The sequence below is a fragment of the Drosophila subobscura genome, chromosome J (assembly GCF_008121235.1).
Source record: "Drosophila subobscura isolate 14011-0131.10 chromosome J, UCBerk_Dsub_1.0, whole genome shotgun sequence".
NCBI lineage: Eukaryota > Metazoa > Arthropoda > Insecta > Diptera > Drosophilidae > Drosophila > Drosophila subobscura.
In genome coordinates this window covers 21,145,981-21,164,015 of record NC_048532.1, presented here as the reverse complement: position 1 = coordinate 21,164,015, position 18,035 = coordinate 21,145,981, and the positions used below count along the sequence as shown (strand labels likewise).

General features: G+C 46.3%; 5 protein-coding genes across 11 annotated transcripts in view; 3 read left to right on the top strand and 2 right to left on the bottom strand.

Annotated features, from left to right (window-relative positions):
- Window positions 1-527: 527 nt before the first annotated feature.
- Window positions 528-7,896, top strand: LOC117894570 (protein SCAI). Of its 5 annotated transcripts, none has more exons than XM_034801706.1 (9): window positions 528-962; window positions 4,766-4,912; window positions 4,975-5,157; window positions 5,223-5,453; window positions 5,505-5,636; window positions 6,272-6,732; window positions 6,798-7,052; window positions 7,118-7,321; window positions 7,376-7,896. In XM_034801706.1, the coding sequence occupies exons 2-9, from the start codon at window positions 4,815-4,817 to the stop codon at window positions 7,618-7,620; spliced, it is 1,809 nt and encodes a 602-aa protein (XP_034657597.1). In that variant the 5' UTR covers window positions 528-962; window positions 4,766-4,814; the 3' UTR covers window positions 7,621-7,896. The 5 variants fall into 5 exon arrangements, with proteins under 5 accessions (XP_034657597.1, XP_034657599.1, XP_034657596.1 ...); XM_034801708.1 differs by having other exon boundaries at window positions 529-962; window positions 4,763-4,912; window positions 6,287-6,732; window positions 7,376-7,895; XM_034801705.1 differs by having other exon boundaries at window positions 529-962; window positions 4,763-4,912; window positions 7,376-7,894.
- A 1,285-nt stretch (window positions 7,897-9,181) lies between these two features.
- On the bottom strand, window positions 9,182-10,104 carry LOC117894600 (brachyurin). The gene is made up of 2 exons (XM_034801749.1): window positions 9,833-10,104; window positions 9,182-9,772 (listed from the first exon to the last, which is right to left on the bottom strand). Exons 1-2 carry the CDS (start codon window positions 10,072-10,074, stop codon window positions 9,202-9,204), a joined length of 813 nt encoding a protein of 270 aa, XP_034657640.1. The 5' UTR covers window positions 10,075-10,104; the 3' UTR covers window positions 9,182-9,201.
- Window positions 10,105-10,200: 96 nt separating this feature from the next.
- On the bottom strand, window positions 10,201-11,535 carry LOC117894580 (aldose 1-epimerase). The gene has a single exon (XM_034801722.1). The coding sequence runs from the start codon at window positions 11,413-11,415 to the stop codon at window positions 10,321-10,323; it is 1,095 nt and encodes a 364-aa protein (XP_034657613.1). The 5' UTR covers window positions 11,416-11,535; the 3' UTR covers window positions 10,201-10,320.
- Window positions 11,536-12,247: 712 nt separating this feature from the next.
- LOC117894724 (transmembrane emp24 domain-containing protein B) lies at window positions 12,248-13,544 on the top strand. 2 transcript variants are annotated; one of them, XM_034801912.1, is made up of 6 exons: window positions 12,248-12,277; window positions 12,370-12,602; window positions 12,668-12,745; window positions 12,801-13,064; window positions 13,132-13,299; window positions 13,357-13,544. In XM_034801912.1, exons 2-6 carry the CDS (start codon window positions 12,435-12,437, stop codon window positions 13,411-13,413), a joined length of 735 nt encoding a protein of 244 aa, XP_034657803.1. In that variant the 5' UTR covers window positions 12,248-12,277; window positions 12,370-12,434; the 3' UTR covers window positions 13,414-13,544. The 2 variants fall into 2 exon arrangements, with proteins under 2 accessions (XP_034657803.1, XP_034657802.1); XM_034801911.1 differs by lacking the exon at window positions 12,248-12,277 and having other exon boundaries at window positions 12,314-12,602.
- Window positions 13,545-15,505: 1,961 nt separating this feature from the next.
- The window catches only part of LOC117895255 (DNA-binding protein D-ETS-3), a 28,056-nt gene continuing 25,526 nt past the window's right edge, over window positions 15,506-18,035 (top strand). Inside the window, exon 1 of one of the 2 annotated variants that reach the window (XM_034802773.1) lies at window positions 15,506-16,080. Coding sequence is in view for 1 of the 2 variants with exons in the window: in XM_034802772.1 (XP_034658663.1) it covers window positions 18,007-18,011 (5 nt within the window). In the remaining variant the exon portion in view is untranslated. Of the gene's footprint in view, window positions 16,081-16,756; window positions 18,012-18,035 lie in introns of those variants that run through there. The other variant, XM_034802772.1, reaches the window with a different exon arrangement.

The following is an 18,035-nucleotide window of genomic DNA, read 5'->3' as shown; positions in this document are numbered from 1 at the left end:
TCACCCCCAACGGATACTCTCCACTCTCGCAGTGCCAGTCAGCTGTTCCGCTGTGGAGAGTATCGTTTCGATGTTCAACCCCCGCGAGAACTGTCAGAAAACGCCGCCTGGCGGCTGACACTGGCACTCGGCGAGCTGTCAGATTGGCAAAAAAATCAATACCAACCCCCAACCCTCCTCGTTAAAAATGTAAATGCGAAAAAATTCAATACTGTGCAGCCATACGCGACGGTCGCAGCGTTTCACCATTCTCTCACATACTCTCTGCCCCCCACACGCACGGCACCGCAGTCCAGGAAAAACGCCCGAAAGTTGTCCAAAGTTCGCAACGGTAACTGAAGTTGAAGCTGCTGTCCCAATCCCTGGCCGTGTTCCCACACATCTCGAGCCCACACGCCAGTGTCAGTGAAATTGCCAGCAAAACCGGCAAAAAGAAAGAAGAAACGCGAACGGAACGGCAAATAAATTGTGTGAAAAGTGAAAGAAAAGTGCAACCAGCTACAGATCCAGCTCCTGCTACATTCATCATCTGGGATACCGGACTCCAAGCACACACATTACATACATTCATTCATACATCGTACATATGTCAAGTGCAGGGGGCCAGGAACAAAGCTAGAAGACGGCGTCGTCAGCGGGAGCGCCACTAGAATCAGCAGCAGCAGCAGAGGCAACATACGCTAATTTGATTGCTCGACGGCGGCTGCGGCAGCAACGGCGTCGTCGGCGGTGGTCACGGTGACGACAACAGCAACAACAACAACGACACCAATAGCAACAGCAGCAACAGCAACAACAATAAGCTGCAAAAACGGCTTTGGAGGCGTCTCTGCTCTGGTGTCCTCTTCGGCGTCCTGCCAGCGGCTGTGACGGAGGAGACCACCGCTCCTGCTCCCCTGGCTACTGCTGCTGTTGTTGCTATTGTGGCTATTGGTGGCGGCAGCAGGTACAACAATGATAAGGTAAGTTTGGCCACCAAAGGATTTGTTGCATACCACAGGGTGCTGCAGGGGCAGTAACTGAGCTGCAATTTCGATAAATTGCCAATTAAATGTGAAATTCAAATGGCCCTACGGCAAATAGTCAAACATCTCCAAATAAAAAGGGACCAAAAGGAGTGAAATGTCCAAAGGCAACGGAAAAAGTTCTCCGCGTGGCCACTCCACATCCGGTTTGCTAGCAGCAGGCAGCAGGCAGCCTTGGGACAAAGTTTTGTGTGCACTTTTGTGGAGCTACTTTCAGATGTCTGCCCAGAGATATGAGAAGTGTAACTTTCGGACCGACTGTCTGTCTGTCCGTATCATTAGGCTAAAGTTGGGCCACTCAAGCAGTTGGTTTTTATATATATTTGCAGCTCTACTGTGTTCTTTTTTTTGTTGCCGCGCTGCCATTAATTATGAAGGCTGAACTATGCCAAAGTTTTGCAGATTCCCGCCAGCGTGTCCTTTGTGCCTGCTCAATTGTTAAACCGAAATTCATAAGTCCTAATGACTGGTGGGGCATGCAGGGCAGGAGTAAGAGAGCCATAGAGCAACGCATTGCTAGGGCTGTGCAGGCGGCAGGCGGCAGGCGGCAGGAGGAGTTGGTTAGAGTAAGGCTAGGCGTCTGTGGGGCAGACAACTTCAAGTTTGCTGCGGATGCGGACGTAGCATGTACGACAACATCATTATCAGCGTTGCCAGCGTCAAAATGCCATTAAATGTGTAGCCTACAATGCCTTTGAAGGATTACACACCCACCAGAGGAGTTTACCCCTTACTCCTTCTCCCCCACACTCTGGCCCGCTCTTGCCTTTGGTCTTTCCCTGTCGCTCCTACTGCAACTGCATGCTTGTTTACTCACACACACACAGAGACACACACTCGCATCGCGCAGAAGAAGTAAGAAAGGAAAGGAAGTAGCGCTACAGGGAGTCGAAGTGGTTGATACCCTTGCAAATGTAATGGGACATTGAAACAATAAGAAATTCAATTAAATACTTTTCTGTGTAAAGTAACTGCCCGAGATGGAGCTACAAAGCTTAAAACTGAAGAATCGGATTGGGAGCAGGTCGTTCCATAAAATATCGAAAACTCTCTGCACTCCAACTTTTAAGTACAAATCCACAATACCCAACCCTTCAAGGGTGTGCAAAAAATCAAGAAATGGGCAAAAAATGTGCAGCAAGCACAGAGAAACAGAAAGAGAGAGCGAGCACGCGGAGTAGCAGCGAATAGTTGTTGGTATTGTTGCTTCAGAGACTGAAGCACGCACGCACACACTCACTCACTCAAATAGAGGGAAGGACCTCCGCCTGGCAGTCAGTCAAAAGCCTGCTCTCCTGCTCCCCTGCGCTCCTTCCCGCACCGTCTGGGCGGGCGCCAAAGTGCGTTGCATACTCCGTTCCTTTTATTTTGTTGTATTTTTTCTCTTTTTTGTTGCACGCTTTGTTTGACTGGGATTGGGATTTTCCCCAACAGCAGTTGTACTCGCTCTCGTACGTAGCTGTTGCTGTTGTTGCACATATTGTCACACAGGCAACAACACGCACACGCAACAACAAGTACGACAACACGAGGAGCAGGAGAGGAGAGCTAGAGCGCAGGAGAGCGCTAAAAAGGAGAAAAAACTTTGCCACGTTAACTGCTGACTGACTGAACAGGCGACAAAAGTGTCCCAGGCGCAGATTTCTGCAGCAGCTAGAGCAAAGTTTAAAGTTTAAGTTTTAATTAAAAATGTAATAGGAAAGTACCTAAATATTTTCAACCTAAAACTCCAATTAAATATTTCCGAGTTCATTTTCTAGTACCCCACCCAAACGTATACGACACTTTTGCTGCCTGTGCGACAGTGAATATCCCAGCTTTGCCCGCCACTAACTGTAAATGTGTGCTTAGAAGACAGAGAACGAGAGAACGACAGACACAGGCAGAGGCCAGGACAGCAGGGGCTGCAGCAGGGGGGTGTTAATGAGCAACATCGCAGTGGCAACGACTTTGCTTAGTATTTGTGTTTCTTCATTTCCGGTTTCCACATGTTGACATGCTGATGATGTTGGTTAAGTTCTGCTGCTGCTGCTGCTGTTGCTGCTGGGATGATGATGACAATGATGAAGTCAGCACAGAGAGGCAGCAGGAGCATCCGCCAGTGGCAGTGGCAAAGTCACGAGAGGTCTGTCATTCAGTGAGTGAGTGGGCTTGCGGCTGGCCTCTGCCAGTCAGACCAGTCCCCATTTGATTGTGTCTGCTCTACTCCACTCTCTAGTCTTCTCTCTCCACTCTCTACTTTGCTCTCTACTTCACTCTCAGCTTGTTTGTTACTGCTGCGTATGCGTAATTTTCATATTATGTCACTTTAATGCGCTAAATGAAAACTTAATTTGATTAGGAGGCGCCATAAATATCAGCGTGTGTGCACACACATTAGAGTGTGTCCCCTGTCGCCCAATTGACTTGTTGGTCGACCCCTTACCGAGGTGACGCATATTTGACGCAGCTTCCTTTGTCCCTGACTGACTGCCTACCCTGAACAAACACACACAAAAACCAAACTACATTTACATCATCTCCAGGCCACATCTCCCGGCCCCATCTCCAGTGCCATCTTCAGTTCCCATTTCGGCTGGCTACGGGCTACTGGCTGCCTGATGAGCTCATATTGAAAGTTTTTGTGCTCCATGGGGCGACCTAGTTTTCGGCCAAAGCCAAATCAATGTGGCCGCTGCGGCGCCATTTGCACTGCCGACCAACCGACCCTTTTGTGCATTTACTCAGCTCCACTCCGCTTTGCCTTCTGTTCTGTTCGACATTTTCCTGGTTCTGGTACGGGCACGGGCACGGGTTCGGCATCGGGTTCCCGGGAGTTGGCGGGTCGGCGGTCGCTTTCCCTCTTGTGTTTTTTGTTCAAACAATTTCGCCTGGTCGCCTGGTCGGGCGTTATTAATTGAGCTTTTGATGCATAGCTGCCCTCCTCCGCTTATCTCTTTCCCCCACCGACAGCCAGCATAACGATTGTCTCATCCCATTTCATCTTCATCCGGTTCCATGCCATCTCATCCATCTGTTCGTGTGCACTTAAAAGGCATCGTAATTGTTTTTACCAAATTGAAATTTTAATTGAATTCGTATTGGTGTCGTCGTATCGTGGCGGTCATTCATGAATCCATGAATCCGGTAAATGGGTTATAGTACGAGCACTGTGTCTGCTGAGTTCCATTCAAACATTTATGACTTTCAATCGTAACCATTTGCTGTTTGTCTTTTGGTTTTAGACAAAAGCCTGCGGCATTTCAAATACGATATTTTTGCGATATTTGTGCCTGATTTATGGCACATCAAAATTAAAAATTTAATATGCATTGGTTTGGCCGGTTTGGGGGGTTTGGGAACGGGGTTGGAACGGGGCAAAAAAGCCGCATAGGCATTTCATTTCATTGCATGCAAAGCATCATTGACAGCCTCATCATCATTATCATTATCCACGTCAACAATGGTTGAATGAGCGGCTGAATGAATCTCAAGTGGGTAGTCATCTATGCCACGATAGCGAGGGGCGATGGATACATAGAAAGATAGATAGATAGATGGATAGCTGGATAGATACATGCTCGGAAAATCATGATTCAGTTTGTTTATTTTGTGGGATAGTTTTCGAGTGAGTCTGCCCATGGAATGAATATCTCCATCATCTCTGCTCATTTAGTATGCCAAGTGCTGCCACGTTGCCTCGTTGCACTTTTGATTAATACTTATGGAAACGCTTGCATTTTTTTTTTCTGTTGCAGCAGAACCGATTCACAGACATAACACATTGCGGAGGAGGTTGAGAAGAACGGCATGGTGAAAATGGAATCCACGGAAGAACAGGATCGAAAGTTAGTCTTGGAGTTTTGCCATTTGCTAGAGAAATCCAAGCAGCTCTTTAATGGGCTGAGGTGAGTAGCAGTCTTATATATGCATACTGTATGGTAATGATATTTATGTATATTCTCCTTAGGGATCTGCCACAATATGGTCATCGGCAGTGGCAAGCGTATTTCGGACGCACCTTCGATGTGTATACGAAATTGTGGAAATTCCAGCAGCAACATCGCATGGTGCTCGACTCCAAGTACGGACTGAAACGCTGGCAAATTGGCGAGATAGCAAGCAAAATTGGCCAGCTCTATTATCACTATTAGTAAGTAGTCCCCCCAGCATTCTTTATCCTTTGATTAACTCACTCACTTCTCCTTTCTGTTGCAGCTTAAGAACCAGCGAAACCAACTACCTGAATGAGGCGTATCAGTTTTATGCGGCAATACGTGGACGTGCGTATTATTCGCGTGCAGCCAAGGAGGATCGGCCGGATCTGATGGTGAAAAAGCTGCGCTACTATGCCCGCTTCATAGTCGTCTGTCTGCTGCTCAAGAAGATGAAGCTGGTGCGGGAGCTGGTCACCGAACTGGAGAAGCAGATCCAGGAGTACACCAACACGTAAGAGTGGAATGAAAGACTGATTGTGTCGATGCTTTGATTATCCTAAAGTTTTCTCAGCTACGAGCCGGAGGATCATTTGGAATGGTCGCTGGTCCTCGAGGAAATCAAAGGCTTCATCAAGGCCGAGGCAGCTGTGGCCGTACTCCATGCCGATTCCAATCCCATCATATTATCGCACAGGTGAGTCGTTGGCACAATTTGCTGCCCATATCGCGTACAAATTGCCCGTGCTTTCGTCGGCGGAGGAGGAGTTTGGACAGCTTCTGGGGTAGCCAAAAGTATATTCTATCTATTTATCGAACTATCTGTACTATAAGTCTACTTTTGGGCTACATAGCGCTATATTCTGTTTGCGTAGGTATACGAGTTTTGCTTGAGTTCCGTTGCCGTTGATTATGTTGATTTGTTGTGCTTATCACAGAAGACTTGAAACACCAGAGAAAAACACTCACCTTTGTCATTTTGTCACGCACTTTAACCATGAACTATCCAAAACCCATCACCATCCACTAACCCACACACACACCACACAATCTACCCAAATGTTGGGCCTTAAAACTGATCTCCTGCCTTGGTGGGAGCGACTGTTTTATTGCCTGATCTTTGAACCACACTCACACCCACAAGAATTTATCATTTCATGTGTTTGAGAACCCCTCGATCCCCACACACACCCTCCACCACTCTCTCTCTCTCTCGCTCCTTTCCGTACCCTTGTCACCTCATTAGTGCGCCACATTCTCAATTCTTCTGTGAAAGCACGGGCCCCCGCCAATCGCTTGTGGACCAGCACAACTACAACGACTTATGTGTAGTGGTTCCGGTTCTAGGTTATCGCCGCTGACAACGCCGCCCTGCGAGCGGTCGCCGCACATGACGCTCAGCCTGCAGGAGATCCTCATTGTGGGCTCTGCCTGTGAGCAGGCCAAGTTCTCGGAGCTCACCATGGACATGTTCCGCATGCTGCAGACGCTGGAGCGAGAGCCCACGGAATCGGCCACGAATCCGCTGAGCATGGCGCACGGCCTGCATGGACACGATGCCAGTCCGGCGGCCAGTCGCATACCACCTTATGGTGTGCCAGGATCCAAGGGTTACCAGGAGAATGGCCGTCACTTTCGAGACAATCCTCACAAGTATCTACTTTACAAGCCTTCGATTAGCCAGCTGATGGTCTTCCTCGCCAGCGGCGTTCGGGAACTGCCACTGGGTGGCGCCTTACTCCTGTACATGTCCGCGGACGGCTGTTTCTCCACCACAAAACATCCCGAAGATTGTGAGTATTGCTGGGGAGGAGTATGCCAAAAGGTTTCCCTATATAATGAGCTCTTTATCTTCCAGTTGGCTATGAGCTGGGCGGCGTTGCCACCTGCGCCAAGCGGGACAGCGTCGATGGTGGGGGATTGTCATGCCGCGGGAAATCGTACAAGGAGAACCACTGCCTATATCCGGGTGATCTCTATCCGTTCACACGCCGGCCCATGTTCATTGTCATCGATTCGGACAACTCGTTCGTCTTTCAGCACATACCCCGCTACTTTGGCCAGCCGCTGGTCGTGCTCATGTCACCGCAAGATGTACCATCCGCATTTCAAGGTAGGCCTCCAGCTACACTGGATGGAAGATAAATCACTAATCATTCTTGCTTCTATCTTTTTCAGCTGATGTCCAGCATCATGGCTCGCTGTTTACGTTGTTCCTGCACTCCCCGCTCACGGCCCTCTGCTACATTTGCAATGTGGGCGATGTGCCCATCCATCATTGGGAACGCTGCCAGACCTATGTGGATCGCTTTATCACAGAGGCCTCGCGCCTGGTCACGCGTTGCCGCATGGATGAGATCGAACAGGGCATTGGCTGTATAGGTAAGGAGTGGATATATTCACCTAGAATCTATCTAATTTCTCTCTCTCCTTTAGACTCATCGTATGTTCAGTTCTTTGGCGATGATTTTCTGCGCACACTCATCTTACGTTTCGTCTTCTGTGATGTGGTGCTGCGTCTGCATCGTGGATTCCGTGGCAGACACATGCGACCGCGCTGCGAGCCCCAGCTGCCGGCCAGCGAGCTGCTGGAGCATCCATCGCTATCGCACATTGTCTTTCAGCTGGCCTCGGCGCTCGATGTGCGCGGCCACTTCTCGGAGGGGCCGGAGTGCGACTGATGACTTACACTGGCCATAGTCTTAGTCCTAGCTTTAGTCTTAATTGTCTGCCTGCGACAGCAGCTCCACCAGATCCTTTGTTCACACTTTTCCGCTTTAATGCATTTGCTGTACAATATTTTTCCGCATGTTTGCACTTGGAGCTGGCACGGGATCTGGGCTTGAGCTCCACGGGGGTCTTTTGGGGTTTCTACTCATATATATATTTTTTTTCTATTTTGGGGGTTAAGTTTCCTAACTGCTGGCTGCTGTCCACGCAAGGGCGTCACGTAATTCATTTAAATAATGCAACACAAAAAACCATAACGAAGGACATAACATAATAATACGAATATGAATATAAATATATATAATATATGCATATAAAATATATATAAATATATAATATACAAAGTAAAGTACGAGTAAATATAACAACAACAACAAAACGTAATCAAGTAGCTAGTTTTCTTATATAGTGCGTCGCGCAATGGAATGGTCCAATGTTAGTTGCTTAGCATATACATAAATATATGATAAATCTAATGATAACGACACACTCACACATACATATACATCACGAAATCAATGATATTAAACCGATATCACAGCAGCAGCAGCAGCAACGCAACAGAAATACAACCACAAAAAGTATGTCAAAAACATAAACAAAAAACAAAACCTAACAAAAACGATAACTGCCAAAAAGAGAAATTATGGGAAAACTTTTTCCACAGATGAAATCAAATTTAGTTGAAGAGTGCGGGGGCAATTTTTGTATTGAAATTGGGTGAACTTTTTTGTATTTGGATCTAGGATCGATCGCCTGATCAGAGATATATATATAAATGGATATATGGATAATGTAAACTTTTGTCATACGCAGCGGAAAAAAAACATAAATTTTAGCTTTTATACAACAAAATAAAATAATACTAAAAAAACACGACACACTATATAAGAAAGGGGGAAGGAAGGAAGGTAGCGGTATGCATTGCGTTTTTTTATGCATTGCACACGGCGGCGCGCTCATAACAAATTTAAATTTAAATTTAAAATTAACAACAACAAATTACGAAACCAGAATATTATTGTACGTATTGCATATATTGTATGTATGTATTATTATTATGATTAAAAGATGACTGAAAGTTACTGTTTCAACACGAGAAAATAAGGAAATAAGAAACAACAAAAATAAGGGAAACCCGAAAAACCAAAAGCAAAAGTCTAGCAAAAATAATAATTATGAATAACGTTTATACATAAAGCCCCCTAGATAAGTAAAACTTACCGATACATTTCGTGGCACGAAGGATCTCCGCTATGATGGATGATCCTCCAACTGCCGCCATGCGACACAATATTCAGCAGATTTTGGAAGCGAAGCAGGCAAACACATCACAAATAAAATAATAAAAGAACTACAAAGAAAAGAATACGAAAATGATAACAAAATTAGCAAAGCCACAAGAAAATATTATGGAAATACAAAACGAAATGATAGATAAAGAGAGATACAGGAGAGAAAGTGTACGCGAGAGTATGGGAGTTTGTATGAGTAATAAGAATAAAGCACACGTTTGAAAAGAGATTCGTTTTTTATTGCCCCAAGCCACCAGTTTGCTCTGTAATCCAGCTCAGAAACGAAGAGACACGCGTCAGGATATCTGGCAGTGTCACCAGACACTTGTCATCATAGCCGTGCGAGACAATCCCCACCAGCGTCTTAGAGCCATCATCGAGCACCAGCGGACCGCCAGAGTCGCCGCGACACGGCAGACCCGCCCGGGAATCAATGCATATGAAGGAGTCCAGCACGAGCTTCCTGCTCTTCCCTTTGAGCTGCTTGTTCCATTGCTTCTCGCATTCCTTGTTGCTCAAGATCGGAGCTCTGATGTACTGGAGCACTCTGCTGGCCTCCTGCTTGGTGGTCAGACCCCAGCCGGATATAATGGCCGTCCTGCCCACATAGCTATCCTTTGGGTTGGCCAATCTTGCCGGCTGTATGCGAGCATTAAACGTTAGATCCCTTGGCAGCTTAATCAATGCAATGTCATTGGCTACAATTTTGCGGTTGAACTGCTTATGGACGATGGTGGCGCTCTTCCTGACCACATATGCTGCACTCTCGTGGACTGATAGACTTCCCACGTAGACAATTACTTTCTGGCTGTAAGAGAAATCATTTTAAAGTACATTTTGAAAGCGGATTACGGATGGTTTTACTTACAGTTCAGAGCTTGGGTCCTGCAGGCAATGGGCTGCTGTGAGGATCCAACGTTTGCTGATAATTGTGCCGCCACACAGATTCGGTTCATTCGGCGAGTCAGCAAAGTAGCAAAGCAAACCCACCTGGTAGGGGAATTGCTTATCCCTCGCTATGGTTCCATTCATTATGCGCAGAGAGCCCCGATCCTGGCCAAAGCCCAGACTCAGCTGCGCCAACAGACACACAACCAACTGAAGAATCATTTCAACTGATTTATGGCTTGTGCCTAGCACTGGGCACTATATATATGTATACCTGGCCTGACTCCACTGATTGCTACAGTTTTATGGCACCAGTCGGCGTGTCTGGCTATAATCGAACTTTTGCAAAATTCTCGAGTGCTTTCGTGCATTCTGTTTATTGGCTATTGGTTATTATCGGTTACGTTTGCTGGGTTAGTCGGATACATGGCATTTATGGCATATTGGGATTAGATAATACGTTTGTTCTCATTGGGAGACGCCAAACTTGTAGATGACTTCGTGATTGTAGTGATCGCCGGGCCGCAAGGTCGTCGAAGGGAAGTTGCTGTGATTCACTGAATCGGGAAACTTCTGAGTCTCCAGGCAGAAGGCTCCATGCTTGGCATATGCAGCTCCACTCTTGCCGGGAATGGCCGCCTCTCCACGCTCCACATTCGGCATAAAGTTGGCTGTATAGAACTGAACGCCTGGCTGATTGCTGACCACCTCCAGCCAGCGCCCGCTGGGCGGATGCGTGGCCCTGGCCACCTTGGCGAACGGCTGTGGCGGATCAAACTCCACACAGAAATTGTCATCGTAGCCGGGGGCCGGTTGCAGCTGCTTGAGACGCTCCCCGAGATTGCTGGGCACCCGCAAATCGAATGCAGTTCCGTCCACCAGTGTAATCTTGCCGGTGGGTATGGAGTCCTTGTCCGTTTCCGTAATGCCATAGGCATTGATCTCGATGCTGTGCTCGTAGAGGCCGTTGGCACCCGACTTGTGGCCAGCAAGGTTGAAGTACGAGTGGTTGGTGAGATTCACGGGCGTGGGCTTGTCGCTCTCCGCCATCATGCGGACATGCAGGCAGTTGTCCTCGCTAAGGGTGAAGCTCACAGTGGCCGTCACCTTGCCCGGATACCCCTCATGTCCGTCGGGATTGGTGTGCGAAAGTTTGACGCCGTCTTTGAGCAAAGCCACCACATCCCAGTGGGCCTTGTCGAAGCCCACGAATCCGCCATGGAGCTGGAATTTGTTATCCCGGTTCTTGGACACCTCCACTACCTCGCCATCCAGCCGGAAGCGTCCATTGGCCACTCGATTGCACACCCGTCCAATGGTGGCCCCAAAGTAGGGATTCTTTTCGCTCTGATAGCCCGCCAAATCATCAAATCCGAGCGTCACGTCATCCAACTGGCCGCGGGCATCCGGTGTCTTGATGCTCGTAATGGTGGCGCCCAGGGTAATGACCTGGACACTCATGCCATCGCCATTACTCAGCGTGAAGCGTCGAATGGGTTCCGTTTGCCTGGTGAACGGATTGACTGCGCCAGCGGCAAAAACATCTTCCGTGACGTGAACCATTTCGATCTCGATGCAGCTGGAAAATTAACTCGAGCGCCGAGTGCGCTGCCTGTTTTATCTGCCCTACTCAACGCCGTAGAGGTTAAGCACCATATTTATATAGTATTCTCGCGGTAAATTATCGCAAAAAGCCACAAACAACAACATAAACAATATAACAAACATACGCAAATTGTGTGTTATCAGAAACAGGGCTGGAGACAGAACTTCGATAAGTGCATTGCACTTCAGGGAGAGATATGTAAATACCTATTTATATATTGTATACACAGCTTACATAACAGTTGGTTGCGTTGCTCACAGTTGTATATCCAATTTTAAACACACATTTTACACTTCTTTTAACAATTTGGCGGCACGATGTTGAAACTAGATATGGACGATAGTGCTTACTTTTAATACGATAGTACCGGTGCGATTGTTTTGTCAACGATTATATCTAGATTCGATACATTATTTTGAAATTGGGCGCGCAATATCTAATCGCATGAATAGAAAAGGGAAAAACTACTATATTAAAAATCTAATTACCATAGCAAAATTGACGGAAATTCTGTGTCTCTGCACGCTTTTAATATTGTCTAGGCAGACCAAATTGCGCATGGAAATCTCTAGCCACCTCATTGTTAGAACGCGTGGCATTTGCCGTTATGCTAGTGGTAGAGAATAAATGTGTAAATTGTGTTACAAATGTAACAAAAAGCGTCTTTTAAATGCAATTTATTAAAAAAGCATTAAATGATTTCCTAGTATTTGAATATTTGTTCCAATATATCGATATATCGATAGTCGAAAATCGATGCATTCCATATGGCGCTGCTGCCAACCTGCTGCACTTTGAAACGGGTTGGCAGCGCAACAGGTAGGTTGTTTATTAACATGTTTAAATGTTTATTTAGCAAATAGAAAGCTAACCGGCATAAATTCCTACTAATTCGTTCACCCGTTCTGCAGCGAGTGGCGATAAAAACGCATTTTAGAGGCCATCCACCTAGCTTCATACACAAAGGCACTCCGAGATGAACAAATCCAAAATGCGATTGACGTGGCAGAGAGAGCAGATTAATAATCTATTACTGACATTTGCTCTGATTTGTTGTTGTTGCTGTCTAATCAACGTTGTCTCGGCGCAAGAGGCGCAACAGCCATGGTATGAGAATCTGCCAGCAGTGGCCATGGACTACAAGGTGAGGAGCACGCAGCATCCATACGGAGTCTGAACAGCTGGAGATAAATGTTTTATCCCTTGCAGGTTCACATAGACGCTGGCAAGGAGGATTGCTATCACCAGTACGTGCAGGCGGGAGCCACTTTCTATGTCTCCTTCAGTGTAAGTCCACAGACAGACTTAATTTCGCATTGATTTTCATAATTATGTTGTCCAGGTGGTGCGTGGCGGCGATGGCATGGCCGGTTTCGCGGTACGCAATCCAGCAAATGAGGTAGTGAAGCCCTACCAGTGGCAGGCCACGGCGGACTACACCGACCAGGTCTCGCCCGGCGGCTACTACTCCGTCTGCATCGACAACCAGTTCTCGAGATTCGCTGGCAAGCTGGTGAACATCTACATCACGGTGGTGAAGTACGATGCTTGGGACAAATACGCCAAAGAGATTGAGCAGCTGCAGCTGAACATGCAAAACTTTACAGTAAGCGGAAACTGGTTTTGCCCCACCCAAAAACCAAAACTGAAACTGATCTATTTTGTACCTTTAGACCACCATCGGTACTGTGGAGCGCAACATCAACGACATGATGGTCTACCAGGCGCATAGCCGGCATCGCGAATCACGCGACTATGCACTGCTTTTGGATAACAACACCTACATACAGACTTTCTCGCTCAGCCAAATTGTGGTCATATTGATCACATGCTCCATCCAGGTGGGCTCCCATAATTTATATGTTTCAATTCCTTTTAATTTCCCTCCGCTCTTTCAGGTCTTCTTTGTGCGCAAATTGTTTGATGTGAAATCGAATTCAAAGAGTCGCATTTAGACTTGCTCCGACAAGGACTTAGCTATTTCTTTTTATACCTTCCCATCCGCACATTTCCAAGACATTCATTCAACCGAATGTAGGCTGAATATCCCTACACATTTTTGTAATTAATTTTATCACTGGCTAAACAGAACAAGTGCAAGACTATGCAGACTTTTAACGTATATATATTTATGTGCAACTATGAAACTACTTATGTTGTGTCTTGCGAGTTACATACTTTATTATACAACAAAAACTTATTGTGATAAGTGTAAATGAGTGTGTGTATTTTGTTCAATAAAAATATTGAATAATTTTGTACTTGTGGAGTTTTCGTTCAAGAAAAGTTGTTTAACATCCCAGTTTTATTTGATTTTAGGAAAGCTATGGCAGCTTGTAAGGAAGCTCTCCAAGGACTTGCTAGGACTTTTGAAAGCTTCTTTAACCGTTAATTTTCGAGTGCATTTAAAAGCTTTTATTCGTTTTATAGAAATTCTAGAAGATTTCAAGCATATTCTCTGACTCTGCAGACGCCTCTGTTGATTGCAGTCTGGAGTTTCATAGCAGCCAGCTTTGAATTGAATATCATTTAGCTCTGAGGTTGCTGGCACACATCAGTAAATGTCATAGCAACCAGCTCTAAGTGTCTTGTCAACGACTTATGTATGTATATTGGATCTGAATATCATCTAGCTTTTAATATAATATAAATTATGGAAACGACTCTTGAAGTGCTACAAAAGTGAAAGTCACAGCCAAACCGTTCGAGCGACTTTCTTTATTAACACATCTGGCCCTGCCACAGAGCTCATTAGCTGAATCTATGATTTGTAAACATTTTACTTCTGCTGCTACCCTAATTATGAGCTGGCAAAATGTAGCCCCACCCAACCTCCCATTCCATTCCATATGCTTAGGCTTATCACTGGCTTATTATCCCCGCCTCGACACAGTACCTTAAATCATGTGTCACCGTTGGGGGCTGAGCGCTTATCTATAAGTCATTTAAGTGCCACTGAGTGTGTGTGTGTTTGGGGCATGTGGCATGTTAATTATATCCTTTTTGGCATAGCGCATCTCGAGATCTTGGGGCGTCTTTTGTGGCCACTTTGGCTTGAAATTAAAATGGTTTTATGTGTGCGGCGGGGAGAGCTTATCGCCAGTGCTGGGGCCTTAAAGTCCTTGCAAAACTAGAAGCCTAATGGCCTCACACACTAGTACACTCTACACACACACATAGATAATAGTAGCGTGTGTGTTAGTGCTGGCTCTTTAACTGTTTTAAACGCCATTGTTAAAATATTGCTCATACGCACTTCCGCCCAAAATGGGGTCTCTTCGCCAGCACTAATGATGCTGCCACAGTGCTGCCCAAGAACATAGAGAAGAGCACTGCCATGGAGCATCCACGGCGGCACAGTTTTGGCTCCGCCCACCACGCAGCAGCAGCAGCAGCAGTAGAGGCGAAGCAGAGACAGAAAGCAGAAGCAGCAGCAGCAGCCGATGACAACGCCAGATAAAAGGGCAAAGCAGGAGTGATGGAGAAGCGCGCGTGCGCATCAACCACCGCAAAAGAACGGACGATGGGGTGACATCCTTGCTGGCAGCGTCGCGGTTGCTGATTACACACAGCTCCAAAAATATAATAATGATTGTGGGAGGAGTGTGTGTTCGAGTCCCCGTCTCTCTGTCCTCTGTCCTCTGTCCGTGTCGCCATCTTTGAACGTTTCAACGCTGTTTTGTTTCGGACGGGATGATCTGCCCGAAGACCGGGCCACATTAACTTCGAGTGCGCGTTACCGTGCAACACGTCGCGGACGACATAATAACGGTATTTTGCGGTTAAGATTCGTCGGTCACACGTCGTCAATATCATCCACATCCACAGGAAACTCAAAGCAAACGAAACCTTTACTTGGCCAAGTGGGCAGGCAGCACACAAGAAAAATACTAAGGGACAAAAAGAAAAGGGCCAAGAAGGAAACCCACACAGTGAAAACTTGGACACATACGCCCAGCTTGTTGCTGGCTGTGGGCGTGGCAACTGCAACTGCAACTCACATGTGTCCACCTCCTTATCTCCTTATCCTCCTGCTGCTCCTTCTACTGCTGCTCCGCCGTGTGTGTCGCGGATATTTTTGTGCGGAAATTATAGAAATTTCGCTTTTTGATTTCATTTTCGTTCCGTTTTCGTTGGCGGCGACACCCCTCCGACTGCTGTCCTCTGTTCTTGCCACCTGTGCGAAAGGCACATCGAGGAATGCCCAAGTAACGCGTTGTTCGTCCTTCGTCCGGCTGCCTTCGCTGCCTGTGCCGTCGGTGTCCAGTCTGCCTCGTCCTTGCACTGACAAATTTCCTTGCATATCCGCTACAAAACTGCTGCGAGGACACATCAAACAACAAACAAACAAAACCTTTAGTCGCGCGGCGCGTCGCTGTCGCGTTCACTTGTCGCATATCCGTCGCCATTTCTGACAATAATTTCACTTCCGCTCTGCAATTTGTACGCACTTGATTTGAGTGATTAACTGCACATAACGATTGAGTCCACTAGTAACGTTAAAGAAGTGAAGTGTTAACGATCGTAGCGATTACCCAAAGGAAGTTCTTCGAGTTTAGCGGAAAGCGGAGCAGCAAACTTTTTGGATAAACTCTAACAGAGAAAACAGCCATAATCCTGAGGTGAGTTTGGGTAGGAATATGTGTTTGTAATTATCATAAATTTAAATTAATTTAATTAAGAGATTAGAAGTTCAATCTATTGGATTTCAACAAGGAAAGAAGGTCTTCCACGTTGTAAAACTTTGACAAGATTCAAATGATTTATGAAGGGACCTGAAAGACAGTTGGAGGTGGAACGCACTAAATGATCAAATAAAATTTGATGCTGAACCTAGAACGACATATCTTGTATTGATTGGAGACTAGGAGAACGAACTACAGACTTATGAGGCACGAAAGAACTTCCTGGTCAATCAACTCAGTAACAAAACTACCGAAAACTCTCGATTTTGAATGTCTAAAATTGGATTTCCATTTGCAAAATATATTTATTTAATGCCAAGACGGCAAAGCTTCTGTTGTTTCCGATAAAATTACATTATTAACCAACTGAAGAGTTTAGCAGCTGAATCTTTATGTATGCTGCCGCCTTATGCTCTCAAAATTGCATTTACTAATTCCCCAATAAGCAAACACAGTCATCACACAAAACCTTCTATCCTCCGTGTGCACTGCTAATCAAATTAGCAAAACATACAACGGATATATTCATGAGCCAGCAAACAAATCAAAGCAGCGGCGGCAGCAAAATCAACATCATCTGCTCAACAATTAAACAGCTCGCTAGTCGCATTATGCAGTTTGCCACGAAGCATTATAAAATCTAAAAAATATGTGCTGCAAATGAACAATCTAACCAGAGAGTGGCAGTGAAATCTTTGCAATCTAACAAACCATTAATGAGGATGCAAGCGTGTGGCCTCTTAATTAAAAGATCTCTCTCTCTCTATCGTGTTACAAGGGGATTAAACCATTAACAGATGCTCGCTGGCAAACTGTATTCAAAACCGAAGTATAACTCACGGCAGCCGCCGCGGCAATCATTCCACTCCACACGCGCCAGAGAGCGGAGCGGAGAGCGGTACGAGCATTCAGGCCATCGCCATCTCCAGGCCGACATCCTGGCATCCCGCTCGTATTTCCGGTGTGCGCGCGCTCGATGCGATTGTGATAGCTACGCACACAAAAAAGATGTCTGCCCGCTAATGTTTGTTTGGGGAAATTTGCTTACAAGAAGAGCCGTACCCGAGGCCCAAGCACAAGCCCAAGCGAACACAACAAATACAATAAATAATAAATGAGGCGTGTGCAGACCGTTTATAATGTCTGACAAGGCAAAAGTTGATGATTTTGTGTACGAGATGCGACCGTCCGATAATGAAATTTATTCACGTTGATGCCTGAAACTCTGCCTCTGATGCTGCTCAAGTTAAAGCCATTTTGTTTTCGCTTTTGGGGGAAACTTTAAACCAGTGGAGACAGTGTGTGTGGCATAAATTTCGTTGGCATAAATCAAAATTCAGCCACTTCCGACGAGGGCAGAGTGCAAAAATTTGCATGCCCTGTGCCAGTGCCTGTGCTTGGGGCTAACTGCAGACTGGCCAAAAAGGACCAGCTAACAATGGTCTGCACTCCCTCCGCTGCCATTCTGCCACTCCGCCACTCTCTGGACATTAGAAATGCACGCTCAAATGGCTGCCACCCACGCACAGCACGGCGCAGCACTCATACGCAACGTTGGCCCAGTCCAGAAGAGCGGGACTGTACTCCCCGTACTCGTACTCGTACTCGTACACACAATAAATAACAAGGCAGATAATTATGCACGTTGTGCTTATATCTAAGGGAGCTCCACTCGTACGCCCGGCACTATTAATTATGCTTGGAAAAAGAGCGTGAGGGGAGAGCTGGAGACCAAAACGTGTTGGAGCCTTGGCAATTAGAGCGATTGTTTGGCCCCAAAAGGCCTCTTCAAATTGCAGTCTTTAATTGTGGGGCCAGGCGTTATGATTTATGAATATCTTTCCGTAGTTGTGTAGCTTTGCCATGAGGTGAGTGCGGGGTTTAATATTTAG

Excerpts from the sequence above, each read along its gene's own strand:
- LOC117894570 (XM_034801706.1), top strand. The coding sequence starts at position 4,815 with ATGGTGAAAATGGAATCCACGGAAGAACAGGATCGAAAGTTAGTCTTG. Across the intron at positions 6,733-6,797 it reads CACAAAACATCCCGAAGATT|TTGGCTATGAGCTGGGCGGC; the intron begins GTGAGTATTGCT and ends TTTATCTTCCAG. Across the intron at positions 7,322-7,375 it reads ACAGGGCATTGGCTGTATAG|ACTCATCGTATGTTCAGTTC; the intron begins GTAAGGAGTGGA and ends TCTCTCCTTTAG.
- LOC117894600 (XM_034801749.1), bottom strand. The coding sequence starts at position 10,074 with ATGATTCTTCAGTTGGTTGTGTGTCTGTTGGCGCAGCTGAGTCTGGGC. Across the intron at positions 9,773-9,832 it reads CAGGACCCAAGCTCTGAACT|CCAGAAAGTAATTGTCTACG; the intron begins GTAAGTAAAACC and ends TTTCTCTTACAG.
- LOC117894580 (XM_034801722.1), bottom strand. The coding sequence starts at position 11,415 with ATGGTTCACGTCACGGAAGATGTTTTTGCCGCTGGCGCAGTCAATCCG.
- LOC117894724 (XM_034801912.1), top strand. The coding sequence starts at position 12,435 with ATGAACAAATCCAAAATGCGATTGACGTGGCAGAGAGAGCAGATTAAT. Across the intron at positions 12,603-12,667 it reads CAGTGGCCATGGACTACAAG|GTTCACATAGACGCTGGCAA; the intron begins GTGAGGAGCACG and ends TATCCCTTGCAG. Across the intron at positions 13,300-13,356 it reads TGATCACATGCTCCATCCAG|GTCTTCTTTGTGCGCAAATT; the intron begins GTGGGCTCCCAT and ends CCGCTCTTTCAG.